General features: G+C 41.4%; 1 protein-coding gene across 3 annotated transcripts in view; it reads right to left on the reverse strand.

Annotated features, from left to right (window-relative positions):
- The window catches only part of EP400 (E1A binding protein p400), a 3,509,270-nt gene that overhangs the window by 1,685,370 nt on the left and 1,806,961 nt on the right, over window positions 1-16,939 (reverse strand). For all 3 annotated transcript variants that reach the window (XM_044065578.1, XM_044065569.1, XM_044065563.1), the window contains one exon: window positions 9,762-10,063. In XM_044065578.1, the coding sequence (XP_043921513.1) occupies window positions 9,762-10,063 (302 nt within the window). The remainder of the gene's footprint in view (window positions 1-9,761; window positions 10,064-16,939) is intronic.

Below are 16,939 nucleotides of genomic sequence, written 5' to 3' on the forward strand. Positions count from 1 at the left end.
TATTAAAACATACATTTGCACAGGTATATAGTTTATATACATTTCTGTTTTTTTCCAGCAGGGTACACTGTGGACACATCCTTGAAGCTCAGTACTGTACAAACCCTGTCCAACACACACTTCTGCACCAGAAGTTTAACATACATATAACATATAGTTCTCTTACATTTGTAAGACAAGCATATGAATCATATTAATATTCACAACTGACACTATTATTTACAAAATTCCAGATAGCTGGGCTGGCACTGTCACAGCATCTAAAAATCTTGCATAAAAAACTAAAACTCATCGTAATTTCAATAAATTATTCCCAATGCCACATAACGTTACATTGACAAAAACTGAAGCACAAGCTGCCCCCCATTGCTACCCTTGAAATTTCCTCTCCATCAAATATATAACTTTTTTAATGGATTCTATAAATCAATTTAAAATATTAAATTCAGAAAATGTTAGAAAAAAAAATCACCACAGAAATAACATTTCATTAAAGCATACCTAACTTATATCATGTGGAATGGCACTAAAAGGATCTACAACAGCAACTATTAATACAATGTTATCCATAAACATACTATTCAGGATAGCCAAAAAAACTCAAATATTTCATCATGTGGGAATGTAACATATTGAAAAGGTATCAATATATATAGCCCATCATAGAAGTAGTAAGAACAGCACTAAGGAAAGTGAAGTTGGGGAAAGCAGCAGGCTCATATGAGGTTACAGCAGATATGATATAAAGTTTGGGTGAGACAGGGGAGAAATGGCTGCTAAGGGTACTCGCAGTAGAGTGGAGAGAAAGGAGTATCCCAGATGACTAGAGAATAAGCATACTACCACCAGTGTTCACAAACAAAGGAAACATTTACAACTGTGGGAGAAGTATCAAACTCCTGTTACATTGCATCAAAGTTCAAGAGAGGGTGACTAAGAAATGACTATGGAAAGTAGCTGAAAGTAAGATGGGAGATGAGCAGTTCAGATTCAGATCAGGATGCAGCACAACTGACCCAATGTTTGCAGTGAGTCAGACAGTTAAGAAGCTAGAGATCAGGATAGAGTCTAAATGGGCATTCCTAGACTTGGAGGGAAAAACGTCCTACAAAAGCTGATATGGGCAGTCTTGTGGTGGTATCAAGTCTCAAACACTGGTAGAAATAGAAAAAGTTATGTACAAGCACCCAATGACTTATGCATGAACAGTATTCAGTCTCACAGTGGGGTTTCCCAGTCGAAGTGGGTATGCATCAGGGTTCAGATCTGAGCCCACTGCTGTTCATACTAGTGATGGACTACATTAGAAAACAGGTCGGAGACAGATCAATAAAGCTGTTGTATGAAGATGACCTGGCATTACAGGCAGACTCTGAGTCAGAATTTCAGCAAAGGATAGTGGAACAAAATACAAAACTGAAGGCACATAGGATGAAAATGAGTACAGATAAGAAAGTTGTAATGGCAGCAAACCAGAGAAATCAGAAGAGGCTGAAAACTGACATACAAGGAAAAATAGTGGAGCAGGTTAACAGCTTCAAATATCTGGGGAGGGTACTTGAGGAGAAGGGAAGTTTGAATAAGGAGGTCAAAGCTAGAATCAGAGGGGTTGCAACAACTGGCACAAGGTGTCGGATGTAGTATATGACAGATGAATGCCAAAGAAGCTAAAAAGTAAGGAGTGGAAAACAACAGTGTGACCAATGCTACCGTATGGTACAGAAATTTGAACGGTGAAGGCAGAGCAGCTGAGGAAACTAGACATGATGGAGATGAAGTGCCAGAAACAAGTGGCAGAATGCAAACTATGGGACAGATGAAGAAATGAGGACATAAGAGCAGAAGCCCAAGTAGCTCCAATTGCAGAAAATGTCACAGGGAACAGATTGTGATGGTTTGGGCACATGTGCAGAAAAGCAGAAGACAATCTGATGAGGACGACTTGGGACAGATAGTAAGAAGGAAAGAGAAAACGAGGGTGCCCAGCAAAGAGGTGGATGGATTGCGTGAAAAAACACCTGCGACAGTCAGGACTGAATGTCAAAGGGAGAGTGGCATTGAACAGAGAGAGATGGCAAAAGCTGACATGACACCCCAATCCCCATACAGAAAATGGGAAAAAGGGGGTTGTTGTTGCTGCTGCTGCTGATGATGATGATGATGATGATGAACAGGTCTGGCTTGTCAATTTTAAAGAAACCCATAGACTTCAGCAGTTAGTTGCTCTTGCATACATAGGTCATAAATTATCAACTTCAATTTCTTATAAACTAAATTAACTTCATTAATTAAAACCACATCATAAATAAACTCTTTTTGCAACAAAATACATTTTGATGTATTACAAGTGATCACCTTTGTCCGGTCTCAATCTGATTTTTTTTTTTTATCAGCCATGAGATTCTGAAGTAAAATGTGTTCAGTAATTGCACTGAAATATCCCATTATCTTATGTATCATGGTTCTTCAAAGGTTCATAGGTAGGTACTAGGCTATTGGCCCTAGGGCCTATACAAGCCTAGCCAAATGGTACCCTGGCTTTTGCCACCCAAGAAAATTATTTTCCTGTGCCCCTGTTGAGCAGAGCCACAGAAGTGATCCCCGGGGTGAATTTCCCATCTCCCATCCAATCATCAAGATTTTTCTTGAAAAGTGCTAATGAGGAGCTTTGTTTGATATAAATAGGTAGTTTGTTCCAAAGTATGGGAAGTCTCTGGGACAGGAATCTATCCCTCCAGCATGTTCTGTTTATTGTGGTGATAAGGTTTAGGTCCCTAGAGCGTGTAGCTCAAAGGGATTGGGATTTTTTTAAGTGGAGCATGTCCAACAGCTCTGGGTTTGACATAGCTTTGTATGTTAGGCAGAAATCGCCCCTGAGCAGGCGATATGCGACGGAGTAAAGCTGGAGTTTTTTGAGACAGTCTGGGTAGGGCATCTGTTTGAGGCCGGTAATAATCTTTGTGAGGTATTTCTACGCCTTTCCAGTTGTTGTAGAGGTCTTGTGAGGTATATACCAAAAGGGGCATTGTATTCTATAATGTGTCTAATAATTCTATAATGTGTCTAATGACCTCTTTTTTTCCTGGATGAGAAACCTTTTGTGATGAGGTGTGCCACGTAGAAAGATTTCCGGACTACTGTGGCAATGTGATTATCAAAGTAGAGACTACTGTCCACCTGTGTCCCAAGGTCACTTATCACGACTACCGCCTATGTGGTAGTTCATGGGTATAGAGTTTTTACCAAAAGGGATGACAATGCACATTTTGGCACTGAGCTTGAGGCCATGGCTTTGACACCAGGCATCTGTCTCAGTGAGGCCCTTTTGTAGGATGTCCACATCATTAGGAGTTTTGATTATGGCTCCTAGTTTGCAATCATCTGAGAACTTCATTAGCCAAAGACCTTCTGTGTTAGCCTGTACTTCAGAGAAGTAGATACCAAGCAGGAGAGGACCCAGGACTGAACCCTGTGGTACTCCACTTGTCACTGGTCTGAAGTTGGATTTGGTGTCTCCTACGTTCACAGTGTGGGTTCTGTCAGTGAGCCAGTTGGCAACCCATCTTGTGACATAGGGATTCATACCTAGGTTAGTGAGTATATGTATAATTCCAGAGTGGGGGATGGTGTCAAAAGCCTTGGCGAGATCTAGATAGGCTGTGTGAACCACCTTACCCTCATCTACAGCTTTGGTGACTGCTTCAAAGAAGTCTATCAGGTTTAGGAGACATGATCTGCCTTTCACAAACCCAAACTGGGTAGGGTCCAGAGTTTGGAGATTACCACTGTCATTGTTTATAAGTTCCATAACGATATGTTCCATAGCCTTGCAGACCAGGCTCATCAGGCTAATGGGGCAGCATTTCCCGGGGTTCGTGGTGGCTACCCCTCTGTGGAATGGGATAACCATTGCTATGTGCCATTCAGTGGGCACAAAGTCTGAGGTCAGGCTATGATTGAACATAGTACATACTTGGGCTGCCAATTTGTTCTGCAGTTCGTGTAGAACGCAACCTGGGATGTTGTCAGGTCCCATGGATGCTGTGCTCTTGGCTTTGGAGAGTGTTTTTTTTACCTGTGCGGCTGCGATTACAGGAACTTTGCATTCTTCCGGTATAGAGATGGGCCCTTTAGGGGATGAGGGGGGGGGGGGGGGGGTAAAGTTAGCACTGAGCCTATCTGCCAGGATGTTGGCAATATCAGTTGGTTCTGTATATTTAGTGCCATTGTGCTGCAACTCAGAGCAGATCTGAGTGTTGCCATCGAGATTTTTGACATAGCTAGAGAATGCTTTGTTGTTGTCTTTAAAATCAGTGGCGATTTTGTTTTCGTAACTAGCTTTGGAGGATTTTATAAGGGATCTCAGCTTCTTACTGATGCTGACCAGGGGAGTTCCTCCCATCAGGGGATTTTACTCTTTTTTGCAATAGTTTCTTTCTTCTGTTGTCGAGTTTGTTTATGGCAGGGGACCACCAGATTGGATTCATTTTTTTGGAGGATAGCATCTTGGTTTGGTTAGGGATTGCACGATCCATACACTTGTGTAAGTGCTTATAAAGTGCATTTGTGTAGGATTCAGCAGTCGTACCTCTACTGTTCGTCAGCATGGGTGTCATGAAGTTTTCCACTTCTGTCTTAAGAAGCATGAAGTTGGCTTTGGAGAAATGTTTTAAGGTGGTTTCCCTAATGGAAGGTGGGGGTGGGATGTGGATGTCTAGGGTGATCCGTTTGTGGTTGGATCTGACCAACGAGGAACTGACCTCTGGTGTGGAACACTGGTTGCCCATGTTGGTAATGACCAGGTCTAAAACATTGCTGCCCCTGGTGGGGGTGTGGATAAGTTGATCCAAGGTGTTGGAATTTATGAATTCCAGAAAACATTGACCACAACAGCTGGTACATGAGTAGTTTTCCCAGTTAATGGTGGGGTAGTTGATATCGCCCATTATTAGGGTGTTAGGTTGCACCCTAATATTTTCCAGTGTATCAAAAATGAGGAGTGGGAATCCTGGGACATGGTGGGGGATCTGTAGCAAGCTAGAATTTGGATTGCAGTCTTGCCCAGAGTTAGTTGCACTTGGATAATCTCACATGAATTATGCTGAGCAACTAGCCTGGAGGTGTGGATATCCTTAATGAGTATGGACACTCCTCCGCCTTTAATGTTCTGGTCCAGGTTAGGTGGCCGAAAGGTGTGGTATGAATTATAGCCTGGTTATGCAGGGGTGCTCTCTGGAGCCTTGAACCAGGTCTCTTTCACTGCACAGATGTCGATGTTCCCCATTTTAAGGAGTGCTTCGAGTGAGTGCATTTTGAGTTTTAACCTTCTAGCACTAAATAGCATTACCCCCAGATTTTGCTTGCTTGTACCCATTATGGTGGTGAATTTGTCATTTGAACCTTGCCAAAAAAAGGCACTATTGGGGTGGCAAGAGCCTTAGTCAGTATCCGGAAAGCCAAGGGCGACAGGTGCAGGCCATCTCTCGCAAAGCATTGTGGTTTGTCGATCATGTCATCCCAGGCAGACAGATACTGGATTCCCTTAGAATGACACCAGAAACTTAGCTAATTGTTGAAGTCAATCATTGTGTCCTTGTACTGTGGTATAATTCTGGGTGATGGCAGAATGCTACTAAGGGCTAGGGTCATACCTGCAAGGGTTACAAAATCGGACAGTTCCTCCATGTCTCATGTAGTCCATGGAGGTACATCGCAGGTCATTCACAACAACATGGACAATGACAGAGTCATATTTGTACTTGTTGTGGAGTGACCTGAGGGTGTGCATTATGTGGCGGATCCTGGCACCCGACAGGCAGCTGACAGCAACTTTCTCCTTGTTTAGCCTGGTGAGTGGAACATCAGTGTGTCTGACTATAGAGTCACCTATGACTAGAATGTTGGGTATGTTGTTATGCCTTATGGGCTGTGGTTGAGTGGCACACTGAGTGTTGGGTTGTGTTGGGGGTGGAGGTTGCTTGGGTAGATTGTTATTGAGAGCCTGTGTGAATGTAGGTGTGTGCTTTGTGTATCTATGTATGTGTGTGTTTTGGTGGTGTAGGTTTTGAGGGACTATGTGATGAGTGTGGTGTGGTGCAAGTGTTTACCTTCTCCTCCTGACTGTCTAGTCCAGTTTCGGATGAAGAGAGCTTTGCTTCCAGTTTGGCTATATAAATGCATCTCTCACAGGTTGTAGTGTTGGGTGGTAAGAGGAGTGGGTTGTCTGTGTACATGAGGCAACTGCTGCATTGCCTCAAGATGCCCAGATTCATCAGGTAGACAGGAGAAAACACTGGGAGCTGACCCTCAGACATGCCTGGATAGGTGCTTATTTATTAAGTACTAAAAACTGTTTTCCTCTAAACAAGTGAAAATTGAGTGCTGTAGTAACTTGTAGCTTATTTAGTGCTTACAACGTGTTCTGAACAAGTGCTGAGCTCAAAGAAACAGATATGAGTGCTGAAACTAAAAAAAACTGGCTAGTTCTAACAAACAAAATTAAGCTAGAAGGCTTCCATCCAACACAGAAAGGCTTGGGGACTCAAAAGCTTACAAACAGTCCTGGATACAGCAAATCTGTATCTGGGCTAGACGACTTACAGGAAAGGCAGGAAACAAGCTTAGAGAATTTTTTGTTTGTAAAGTGGAAAGGAGGAGCAAAAACTTTTTTTTTTTTTTTTTTTGCAAAGTGGAAAGGGGAAAGGAGGAGGAGAAACTAAGTGGGTTGGCCTTCTCAAATGTTATCCCTGGATTAGGTAGAATGAGGTAATGACACTAAATTGGGAGGAGTGTCCCAGATCAAATTTACAGTAGAAGTGTGCAACTGCAAAGCCACCAAGTATAAGAACACGATACCAACAGGGAGGGAGAGTGGGAAACAATATGATACACTCCTTGGCAGGAAATCAGAACAAAAACCCAAACAGATGCTTTAATAAATGTAGACAATACCCATTTAATACCTCACACACAGTGAAACTAGCTAGAAAAGTATGCAGCAGACAATAAAAGTGCTATAAATAACTCGTAAAAATAAGCAAAAAACAGGGTACTTAATGTTATATATTACAGATCTGAGTTTGCTCAGTGCTCTTCCTCCAATTAACTCAGTGTGAAATGGCAGAAACGCTCACAAGTTAACTTCTTAGGTAACAGAAAGTTGAAACCTGAAACAACTTTAAAAAAAAAGCTCGAAAGAACCAATGAGGTGCTTACTCCAAGCCATACTCCAGGTAACCCCAATCAGCCAATGACCATAAACAATCCCTTCTCACTGAAATGCAGTATGGCTTTGGTTAAACTAAGATGGCCTTGAACATGTGCTCAGACACAGAGTCTCCACAACAACTAGGCCCAAAACACAAGCCTGAACATGGACAATGCTACCAATACCCACACTACTTAGGTAGAAAAAAAACTGTAGAAATGTCTATCACAGCAGAAAAGCAGCAGTGAGCCTTTAAATGAAAATTTTAAACAGATAAAGGAGCAAGGAGACTCTAGAGAAAACTTTTAACTGCAAACAAGTTATATGATACACTCCTTGGCAGGAAATCAGAACAAAAAACCCAAACAGATGCTTAATAAAATGTAGACAATATCCAGTTAATACCTTACACACAGTGAAACTAGCTAGAAAAGTATGCAGCAGACAATAAAAGTGCTATAAATAATTCATAAAAATAAGCAAAAAAACAGCATACTTAATGTTATATATTACAGATCCAGGTTTGCTCAGTGCCCTTCCTCCGATTAGCTCAGTGTGAAACATTTAATGTTAATGCTTTTTTTTCAAACAACTGTGCACTACTGGGTGTAAAGGAGGGTTAAATATACTTTTTTTTCTTTTCAGCCCTGTGGCATCATGAAATGAATCATTCATATTGTTCTTAAAAACAGTTTTAAATTCAAAGCCGTTGTAAGAAAGACAAGTACCAATATCACCACTGTTACTAAGAACAAATGCAAGTCCATGTTTAAATAATTTATAGTAGGTATTACTGATCTCCAAAGAACAATTAAATATTTTAAGTCACCCTAAAGAAATGCCTCAGTACCTCCAAATAGGAGGGTGGTATACATATTTATCTGCATCCTCTAGGACTGGACTGCCTCTTGGTACTCTGACTCATTGTATGGGTTCTCTGTAAAAAATTAAGGAGTGAGTTAGAAGGCTTATCTAAGGGGGTTATCTGCAAAAAATAAGTGCATTAAAGTGAAAGGCGTACATAAGGGGGTTGAAAATATGCAAGTATCTAATCAAATGGAAAATGGTTATGAGTTGCACAGCAAGCTTATAAGATGCTTGAAAGAAAAGATTAGGAACCCTTAATGATTTCTGCTTCTAAGAAAAATGTCAGCTGCAAGCAGAGTTCATATTCCTACCATGTGGGCTACTATATCCACAGACACTGATTTATGTTTAGTTAAAAAAATGAAATTCCATTCTCATGAACTGAAACTGTACATAATGATTGAGGTGATTCTATTACAATTGTTGTGCCACTTATATACACCCAGAACAAAACAGTCTAAGTAAAGAACTTTCATGGCAAAATGCTTTTCAAGTAGCAAACACAGGAAATAACAGATTACAGAGAACAGGTGTTCATACCAATAAATACCTTTTCTTTCAATACTTAGCTCAAATTGCAAAATTTTAGACTATTTCTCAAAAAAATGGAAAAACAGTGTTCTGAATTAACTATCACAATACAAGTAGCACAGGGCACTTGACAAATAGTTTTAGGGCAATGTGTTTAAATAAGTTAATTGTATAGCAAAATGCAAAATATGAACAGACTGTTGCCATCACTAAGTTGCCATTGCTTCTTTCTGCTTTTACCTATGATTCTAATTGTTAATTATATTACACATGTTAACCATATTGTACTTGTATGGAGCTTTTCTCCCCGAGCCTCCGCTGTAAATGGACCTGCATCCGATCAGACTATCCCGGTAAACAAATGTAAAAATAAATAAATAAATTATCATTAGTTAAGCAACGAGAAAAATCCCTTCACAATCTGAAAGTACATTTTTTAAAACTTAGCCCCCCCCCAAATGAAACTCTGAAGAATATTTTACTCTGTATTATAATATCATTGTGTCAAAATGTTAAAGTGAGGGGCAAGGACGATGCACAGGAAGCACCAGTTTGTATAAACACACACGCTTATGATCATTTCCTGCTTTTTTTTTCCAATTTTTATATTAAAGGATGTGAGCTCCTGATAAAGGTCCATTGCTGGACTAAACTATACAGACTACAGATGATGCTTTGCACACCTTCAACATATAGTGTTAGGATTTTTTTCTCTCTTAAGAAATCCTACTTCTAGCACCTGCAAAACGGAGAGAGAGAGAGAGAGAGACAGCATCTGCTACCCTTGCTGTTGTCTTAATGACCTAGCAGAGATCATGTAACCGCAATCTGAAAGGCTCAGACCAATTATATTATACTGTGGTACGGGAACAGTCAGCTACAGATAAAAGAAAAGGAAAAGCAACTAGACAGAACGACTAGCACACACAAAATATATACCTTTGAAGGGCATTACTCACAGTACTTTTCAGGAGAGATATAATAGTTAAAGTAAAAGAGGGCTAAATCAAGAAGAGCATAAGGGGAAAGCAAGAGAAATAAAACAGCCTCCCAAAACACTCTGGAATGCATTGTGCCCTGCAGGTGTCTTCACAGATTGCTGAAAAGTAAAGACATTCTGAATACAGCACAAGCAAAAATACAAAGAAGGAACTACCTTTTAACAGTATGCTGCAATGCTTCTTCACGTTGAGCCAGAGAAAGGATCATACGCCCTAAAGTTTCACACTGTATGCTCACTACTTCTTCAGGTTCTTGCGCAGCTCTGCAGTTTACAAAACCAGCCCATTTCCATGAACTCTTAATGGCACGCATCGGAATCTTTCTTCTACTAATTGAGGAACATATTTCCACCAAGTCCATACCGTAAACTGGTGATCTACAACATCTTCTTTCATTCATCGCAAATATACTGTCAAGCCGCTCCTTAAGAAGCCTACACTTTTCTTCATTTGATTCCTACGTACAAAGAAAGACAAAAGAAATTCATGATTCATGGACCAGTGAATTTTACTACACCTTAGAAACATTTTCTTAACATTATGCTTTTCCAAACAGCAATACATAATCATCAAACAATATTAAAATAAGGAAACAACGTATGTGACACAGAGGGACAGAACCTCAACTGTGAACAATTCAATCAGGGTTCAAGCAGTGACCCTGGAGGCAGAAAAGTGAAGGGAAGTGTCTTCTCACCTCTTGGGAAAGATCACAATGGCTACAACGATTTTCCTGAAGGACGCTGGAGAAACCAACACTAACGTATGCGAAGGGGGGGGGGGGTTAAAACTGCCTGGAGGGGAACATCCCTTGTGAAAGTTAGTGAGCATCTGTTGCTGTCAGGCCTCTAGTCTAGTATCCATTGCTTCACTAGATACATGCAGGGATTATAACTTAAAACAAAATATTATACCATCCCTGATTAGGGTTGCCACCTTTTCAAATGCCCAAAGTGGGACATGTTCTGTAGAAATGTCAGATTTTCCAGGACAAAACATACCTATGGCTGTGCATTGTACATAACTTTACTTTTTTGCACAAATAAAAGCTTATTCTAGTAACATTTGAATTGCTTATGCTACTTCACATAACATATATAAGTTTCATACATAAAATAACTGTGTTATGCAACTATTAAAGAAAGCTTAGGAAATATTTTTGTCCTGAAATCTCAGGACATTTGCTATTTTTTGATATTTTTCGCAGGACACAACTGCCTAAAGAGGGACTGTCCCTCGCAACGTGGGACAGGTGGTAACCCTATCCCTGATAGCTGTCTAAATAATGGCCTCCTGCAGTTTGACGCCTTCTCCATTAATGGAGAATAAATGGGACACGACTCCCGGTGGCTGATATTCGGTAGACAACAGGGACAAAAAAAAAAAAAATACAAAAAATGAATGTGCACTGTTGTGTAATACCTTGTTACTTAAAATGTTTTGTTAACATTTCATTTATCATCCCACTCTCTCCCTCTCCTTACTGGAGGGTTTCTAGACTTAAACTTAGAGTGTACATTTATTATGAGAAACAGCATCACAATATATCAACACAACACCTTTATTTTCATTTTGCCTGACAGAATTCCCTTGTTTGGGAAACAAAGTCCAGGGATGGGTGGGGCTGAGGGTTCCTTCCCAGCACTGTATCCCCATTCCCCCTTCACAAACAGAAGACTTCCAAACCTTGACTTACAGCTTTCAAATACAACACAAGATCACAAAATGAAGGACATACAGTACTAAACCAGAAGACCTCTGCAATATGGTTTCATTAGGCTACAGTTTTCAGAACTATGCCAACAACACTTCTACAACATTAACATTTTACTCAAGCACCCCCAGACAAGTAAATACTAGGAGGCAATCAAACTACTTGGGTAGTCTTCATTAGAGAATCAATCCAGGGGGAGTCATGAATCCTCTGCCACACAGTCATGTATTCTTCAGCAAAACGTGCAAAGTGAAATAAAATACAGGTAGAGACAGGTGTCAGAAGGACAGATGGCTAATCCAACAGGCCTATGAGATGCAGTCTAAAATGACTATGCCATTTTAGATTTCTCCACAGAAAGTAAAATATAATTGGAGTGCACCACGGCCAGTAAGGTTTCGCTATTTTGTGTGTGTCATGTGGACAAGGACTTTAACAGATTTAGTTGCAGTCCCTGATTATAATTTGCATTTGGAATCATTGCCAGTACAATTTATGCCTACATTCCAGCTGCAATTCATTTTCTTTGCTCCATGGCTGTGCAACCATGCAGTCAATATATATACAGGGGGCCTTGCTCATCTTCAAAAAAAAAAAATGTTTTTTTATGTTTGTTTCACTGCCACTGCTGAATTTCAGCCAGTGGTAGTTTTAGAGAAGTTGGAGTCACAGAAACAAAGGGGGGCCATGGTTTAACACCTACTAACTAAGTATCACATCAGATTCTTTAACATTATTGTACTACAAATAGCCAAAAATGTATCGATCTAATTAACTAAACTGAGTTCCAGTTGCGGTGGTAAAGTAATACACCTCTAACCACGAACAAGCAGAAGAGCAGACCAGTAACAAAACTGAACCTGCCATCACTGCCAGCAGACCAGATCAGCATTTATGGACCACAATCCTGCTACTGCAAAGAAGGCTTACAACTCTATCGATCTAAACCTCAAAGAAAAACATCTCTCTCAAACTTCAAAATTACACTGAGGATCACAAAAATCAAAGCAGAAGATCCAAAATAATTATGCGCAAATCTGCATACTTTGTACTGTGAACAGATGCATAACTACAGAGCTGAACCAGAAATGTTTTCTTACTGAACTGCGACAAGTTACCCAAGCATATATGCATAAAGTGCAGCACAACCAAGTGCTTACCCCACCTTCAATCAGTAAAACCAGTACAGATATCTGAACTGACGCAGCACCCATTTAAAATAGTGGTAGTGGTGGTGGTGGGGGTCAAACAGTACCAACCACCCAATAATCCCATTATTGTTATAGTATAAGACACTTCTCCTTAAACACAGAAGAAATTAAAAAGCTGAACATACACCAAGGGACAGTATGACTACCACTTGAACAGTCACATCACTTGCCTCAAAACCTGCAGGTAAAATGATTCATCAAAAGACCATTTAACTCAACAGGAACAAGTATTAAACTCCTCTGCCTCAAAAATATTTCCAATTCAGTATGACCACTACAAAGACCCCAAAATAAAGGGCAAAATTTAATTACTGCTTTAATTCACTTAAAAAGTTAAGTAATAAGTTTTACATCAGCATACATTTTCTGAACAATTAGTATGAAACTCTGTCTGACATTACTGACAAACGATAATCAGTGGTGATTTTCCAGAAAATCAAAAAAATTTACAAAGGATATTGCAAAGATATAAAGAAGCAACTCTGGTGGAATGGGCCTTGACGGATGAACCCAATTGCTTTCCATGAAAGGAATAGCAAAAGGCAATATCCTTAGAAATCCAGAAATTGTCTGTTTTGACACAGCCTTACCTAGGGCTCTACGATGAAAGGACACAAATAGTTGATTTGATTGCCTGAAGGGTTTGGTCTTGTCTAGGTAGAACCTCAATTGCCTATGAACATCCAAGGAATGCAAGGTCCTTTCTGAGAAATTCTGAAGCTGAGGGTAGAAGCCAGGCAGGTTTATTGTCTGGTTTAGGGATAGTTCATGAACTACCTTGGGCATGAAGGAGGGGTTAGTTCTAAGGGAAAACCTATCCTTATGGAAAACAAGCTAGGGAGGTAAATCCATGAGGGCTTGTATTTCTGAGACCCTCCTGGCATTGAGAACTACTAACAAAACTGTTTTCCAAGTACAGAATTTAAGAGAAGAAGAATGGGCTGGCTCAAAGGGAGCTAGTGTACGTTTTCCAGCAAAAAGTTAAGATCCCAAGGTGGGGGAATGGGCTTTTGAGGAGGTCTGAAGTGAAAGACCTCTTTTAGAAACAGCTTGACATCTAACCTGGACCCCAGAGGAGGAGTCAAGGGAAGGCAAGCAGAAACAGCAGAGAGATGCACTTTCAGTGAATAATAAGTCAACCCTGAATGCAGCAACTCACAGAGGTAGGAAAGGACCACTGGAACTGAGGCTTTAAATGGGTCATGTTTACTCTTAAGGCACCAATAGGAGAATCTTTTCCAATTAAGTAAATAATTTCTCCTAGTACTTGGTTTCCTGCCCTCCTGCAGAACAATGAGTACGTCCTTAGAGTATAGGTGCCTGAAGGGGATTAGAACTCGATCACCCACACTGTAAGACTGAGGTTGACAAGGTGGGGATGAATACGAGACCCTTTGCCTTATGTGACTAGGTCGAAGCGGTGGGGTAACCTCTGGTGATTGCCCTAGGCTAAAAGGAAAAGAAGGGGAAACCGATGTTGTCTTGGCCAAGGGAGTGGCCACAGGGTTTTTGGTTTGTCCTCCTGTATTTTCAGGAGGACTTTGTGAATCAAAGGAAATGGGAGGAAAGCATAAAGGAACATTCCCTCCTATGAAAATGAGAAGGCGTCCAATTTCCAGGCTTGAGGATGGTGAAGCCTTGTGCAATAGAGTGGTACCTGTCTGTTCCGGGTGGAAGCAAACAGATCTACTTGAGGAGTAACCCACCTGTGAACTAGATCCAAAAACACCTCCCGGTGAAGCATCCATTCGTGGGAGGGTGATAATGTCCTGCTCAGGGTGTCTGCCATCACACTGTCTTCTGATGGAATGTAAACTGCCTGTAAATTAATCTGTAGTGCTGTTGCCAGGGACCAAATATGAACAGCAATGCTGCAAAGAGGATAGGACTTTGTTCCTCCATGTCATATTGTCTGTGATGACCTTTAATGTGCCTGGCAGAAGAATCTGTTGAAAGGCCTGCATTGCCAGGAAGAGGGCCCTTAACGCCTTTAGGTTGATGTGGTCCTTTCTTTCTGGAATGGACCATTTTCCCTGCACTTTGTGCTGGATTCTGGTACTGTGAAAAAACTGCCCCCCAACCTAGGTCTGATGCAAATGTGTAAAGAGGCTCTGCGGATGGAGGAATCTTTGATTCAGGGTGATAGTTGAAATCCACCAGCTGAGTTGCTTTTATAAGCATGGAGGAAGAGGAAGACTTGTTTCCAAGGAGTGAGAGTTTTGGTTCCAAGAATTTCTCAGTACCCACTGAAACTTCCTCATGTGCATCCTGGCTAGAGAGATCACTGGAATCAAGGATGCCAAAAATCCCAGAATTCTCTGGCTGAGATGGATGATAGTGGTAGTAGGGTTTTGAAAAACTGGATGAGAGACTCCACTTTCTGTGTTGGGACAAACACTGACATCAAATCTGTCCATATTATGTACCACAGGAAAACTAGGTCTTGTGAGGGAGTCATTTGAGACTTTAGGCAGTTTACAGTGAAGCCTAGATTCTGTAGGATCCTGCAAACCAAGTCCAGGTGTTGAGACAGGGTGCGAGGATCTTGATGTAGGATCAAAAGGTCGTCCAGATAATGATAAATTATCTGCAATATGCAATGACTGAGGCAAGACATTTGGTGAATACTGTTGGTGCTGTGGAGGGCCCAAAGGGTAAAGCAGTAAATTGAAAATGTGAGGAACCCACTGAGAAATGAAGACATTTTCTGTAAGTGGGGTGAACAGGGGTATGTAGACAGGCATCCTTCAGATCCAAGCAGACCATGAAGGCTTGTTTAGGAACAAGGGGAAGGTGGTGATGTAATGTGAGCATTTTTAAGGTAGGCATATTGAAGAAGAGACTGAGGTAAGAAAGGTCGAGTATGGGTCTCCAAGGACCATCTTTTCCTGGAACCAAAAACATTCTTGAGTAAAACTCCTTGGCTACTTGTTCCTCAGGTACTTGTTCTATACTGCCCTGAGAATGGAGTTGGCTCAGGATAGTGGGAAATAGAAGCTGACTGGATGGTGGTTGTGGAACTCCGTGGAATGGTGGAGATGCCCACCATGTCATCAAGTATCCTGTCTTGATGATGGAGAGCACCCACCTGGTTATTTTCTGCCAGGAGGGTAGGAATAGGGTTAGGCGTAGAGAGAGAGGGGTGGAGGTGGGTAAGGGAAGAGTCACAGTGGAGGAGCTCAATCTGGGTCTGGCTGCCTCCGAAATGAAGGAGGTGTGAAAGAGGAGGAAGATCTAGGGACAGTTTGTCTCCTTGTTTGTTTCCATCCCCTTGACTAGGTAGCAGAGGCGTGGGAAGGCTGCCTTCTGACAAAGATAGGCTTTTGGGGATAGTTCCTATGGAATCTGGGAACAGGTGAAACCGATAAATGTTTCAGATTCTGTAAGTCTTTCACTTTTTCCTGCAGTGATTTGAGTAACTGTGAAGAGGCAGCTGCAAAGAGTGCTGAATTGTCTAAAGAGGCATCTAACAATTTAGCCTAGACATCCAAAGGCAGTGGTTGTAGTCTCAACAATGAAAACCTCCTACGAACTGAACCAGAAGCAGCTGATTTGGAAGAAGCTTCAACAGCATCACAGCTGCACTTAACAGAATGTCTTGTCATGGGATACTGTGGATAGAAGGGTATTCAGTTGAGCCTTAGTTGGAGAGTCAGGAATGTCTGACGGCAAAGTAGAGGCCTTAGTCAAGGATTCTAGAGCAAACTTGGCCATATGAATCTGGTAATTACGTGCTCTTATGGCCAAGGTAGAGGATGTATAAATCTTCTTTCCCAATCTATCCATGAATTTCCTGTCTTTGTCAGTGGGAAATAAGGAAGATGAAGGAAGCCTGCCTGGAAGACTTGTCAGCTGAGACTACAATAACAGCAGGGTCTGCTGGCGGATTCTTAAAAAGGTACTGCTCTTTTTTCAGAAACCTTATAGAATCTGTCTGGTCTCTTGTTAGCCGGAGGCTGTGACTCAGGGCTCTGGGAAGCAGCTAAGAAAGCATCCTGGTATGCTGGGAGTAAAGGCGGGAAAGCAGATGGTGAGGGTTGCTCCATCTGGAGTAGTTTAAAATATATTTTCTTGGTGTCTGAAACAACTGATACTTCCCACTTGAAATACTGTCTAAGTAGGTAAATAGTATCCCCAAAACAGAAATCCTGTCCAGGGGAGTCAGGAGTGATTGACTCTTCTTCTTCTGCCTGGAGTACCTGAAAGGCCTTGAAGAGAGACTGTGAGAATGCTTCCCAAGCTGGGGCAGGCTTATTACCCAGTGTTTATTTTTTGTTTCCTTTTTAAAGTAATCGGGGCAGTAGAAGGCCTAGATGCAGACGTTTGAGTGGATGGCAAAGGACTGGAAGGCCCCTCCGATGCCACGAGCCGTGGTTCCCCCTCACTATCAGGAGCTGATGGCTGTAAG

This window comes from Protopterus annectens, chromosome 1.part0 (assembly GCF_019279795.1).
Source record: "Protopterus annectens isolate FY-2018-M chromosome 1.part0, PAN1.0, whole genome shotgun sequence".
NCBI lineage: Eukaryota > Metazoa > Chordata > Ceratodontiformes > Protopteridae > Protopterus > Protopterus annectens.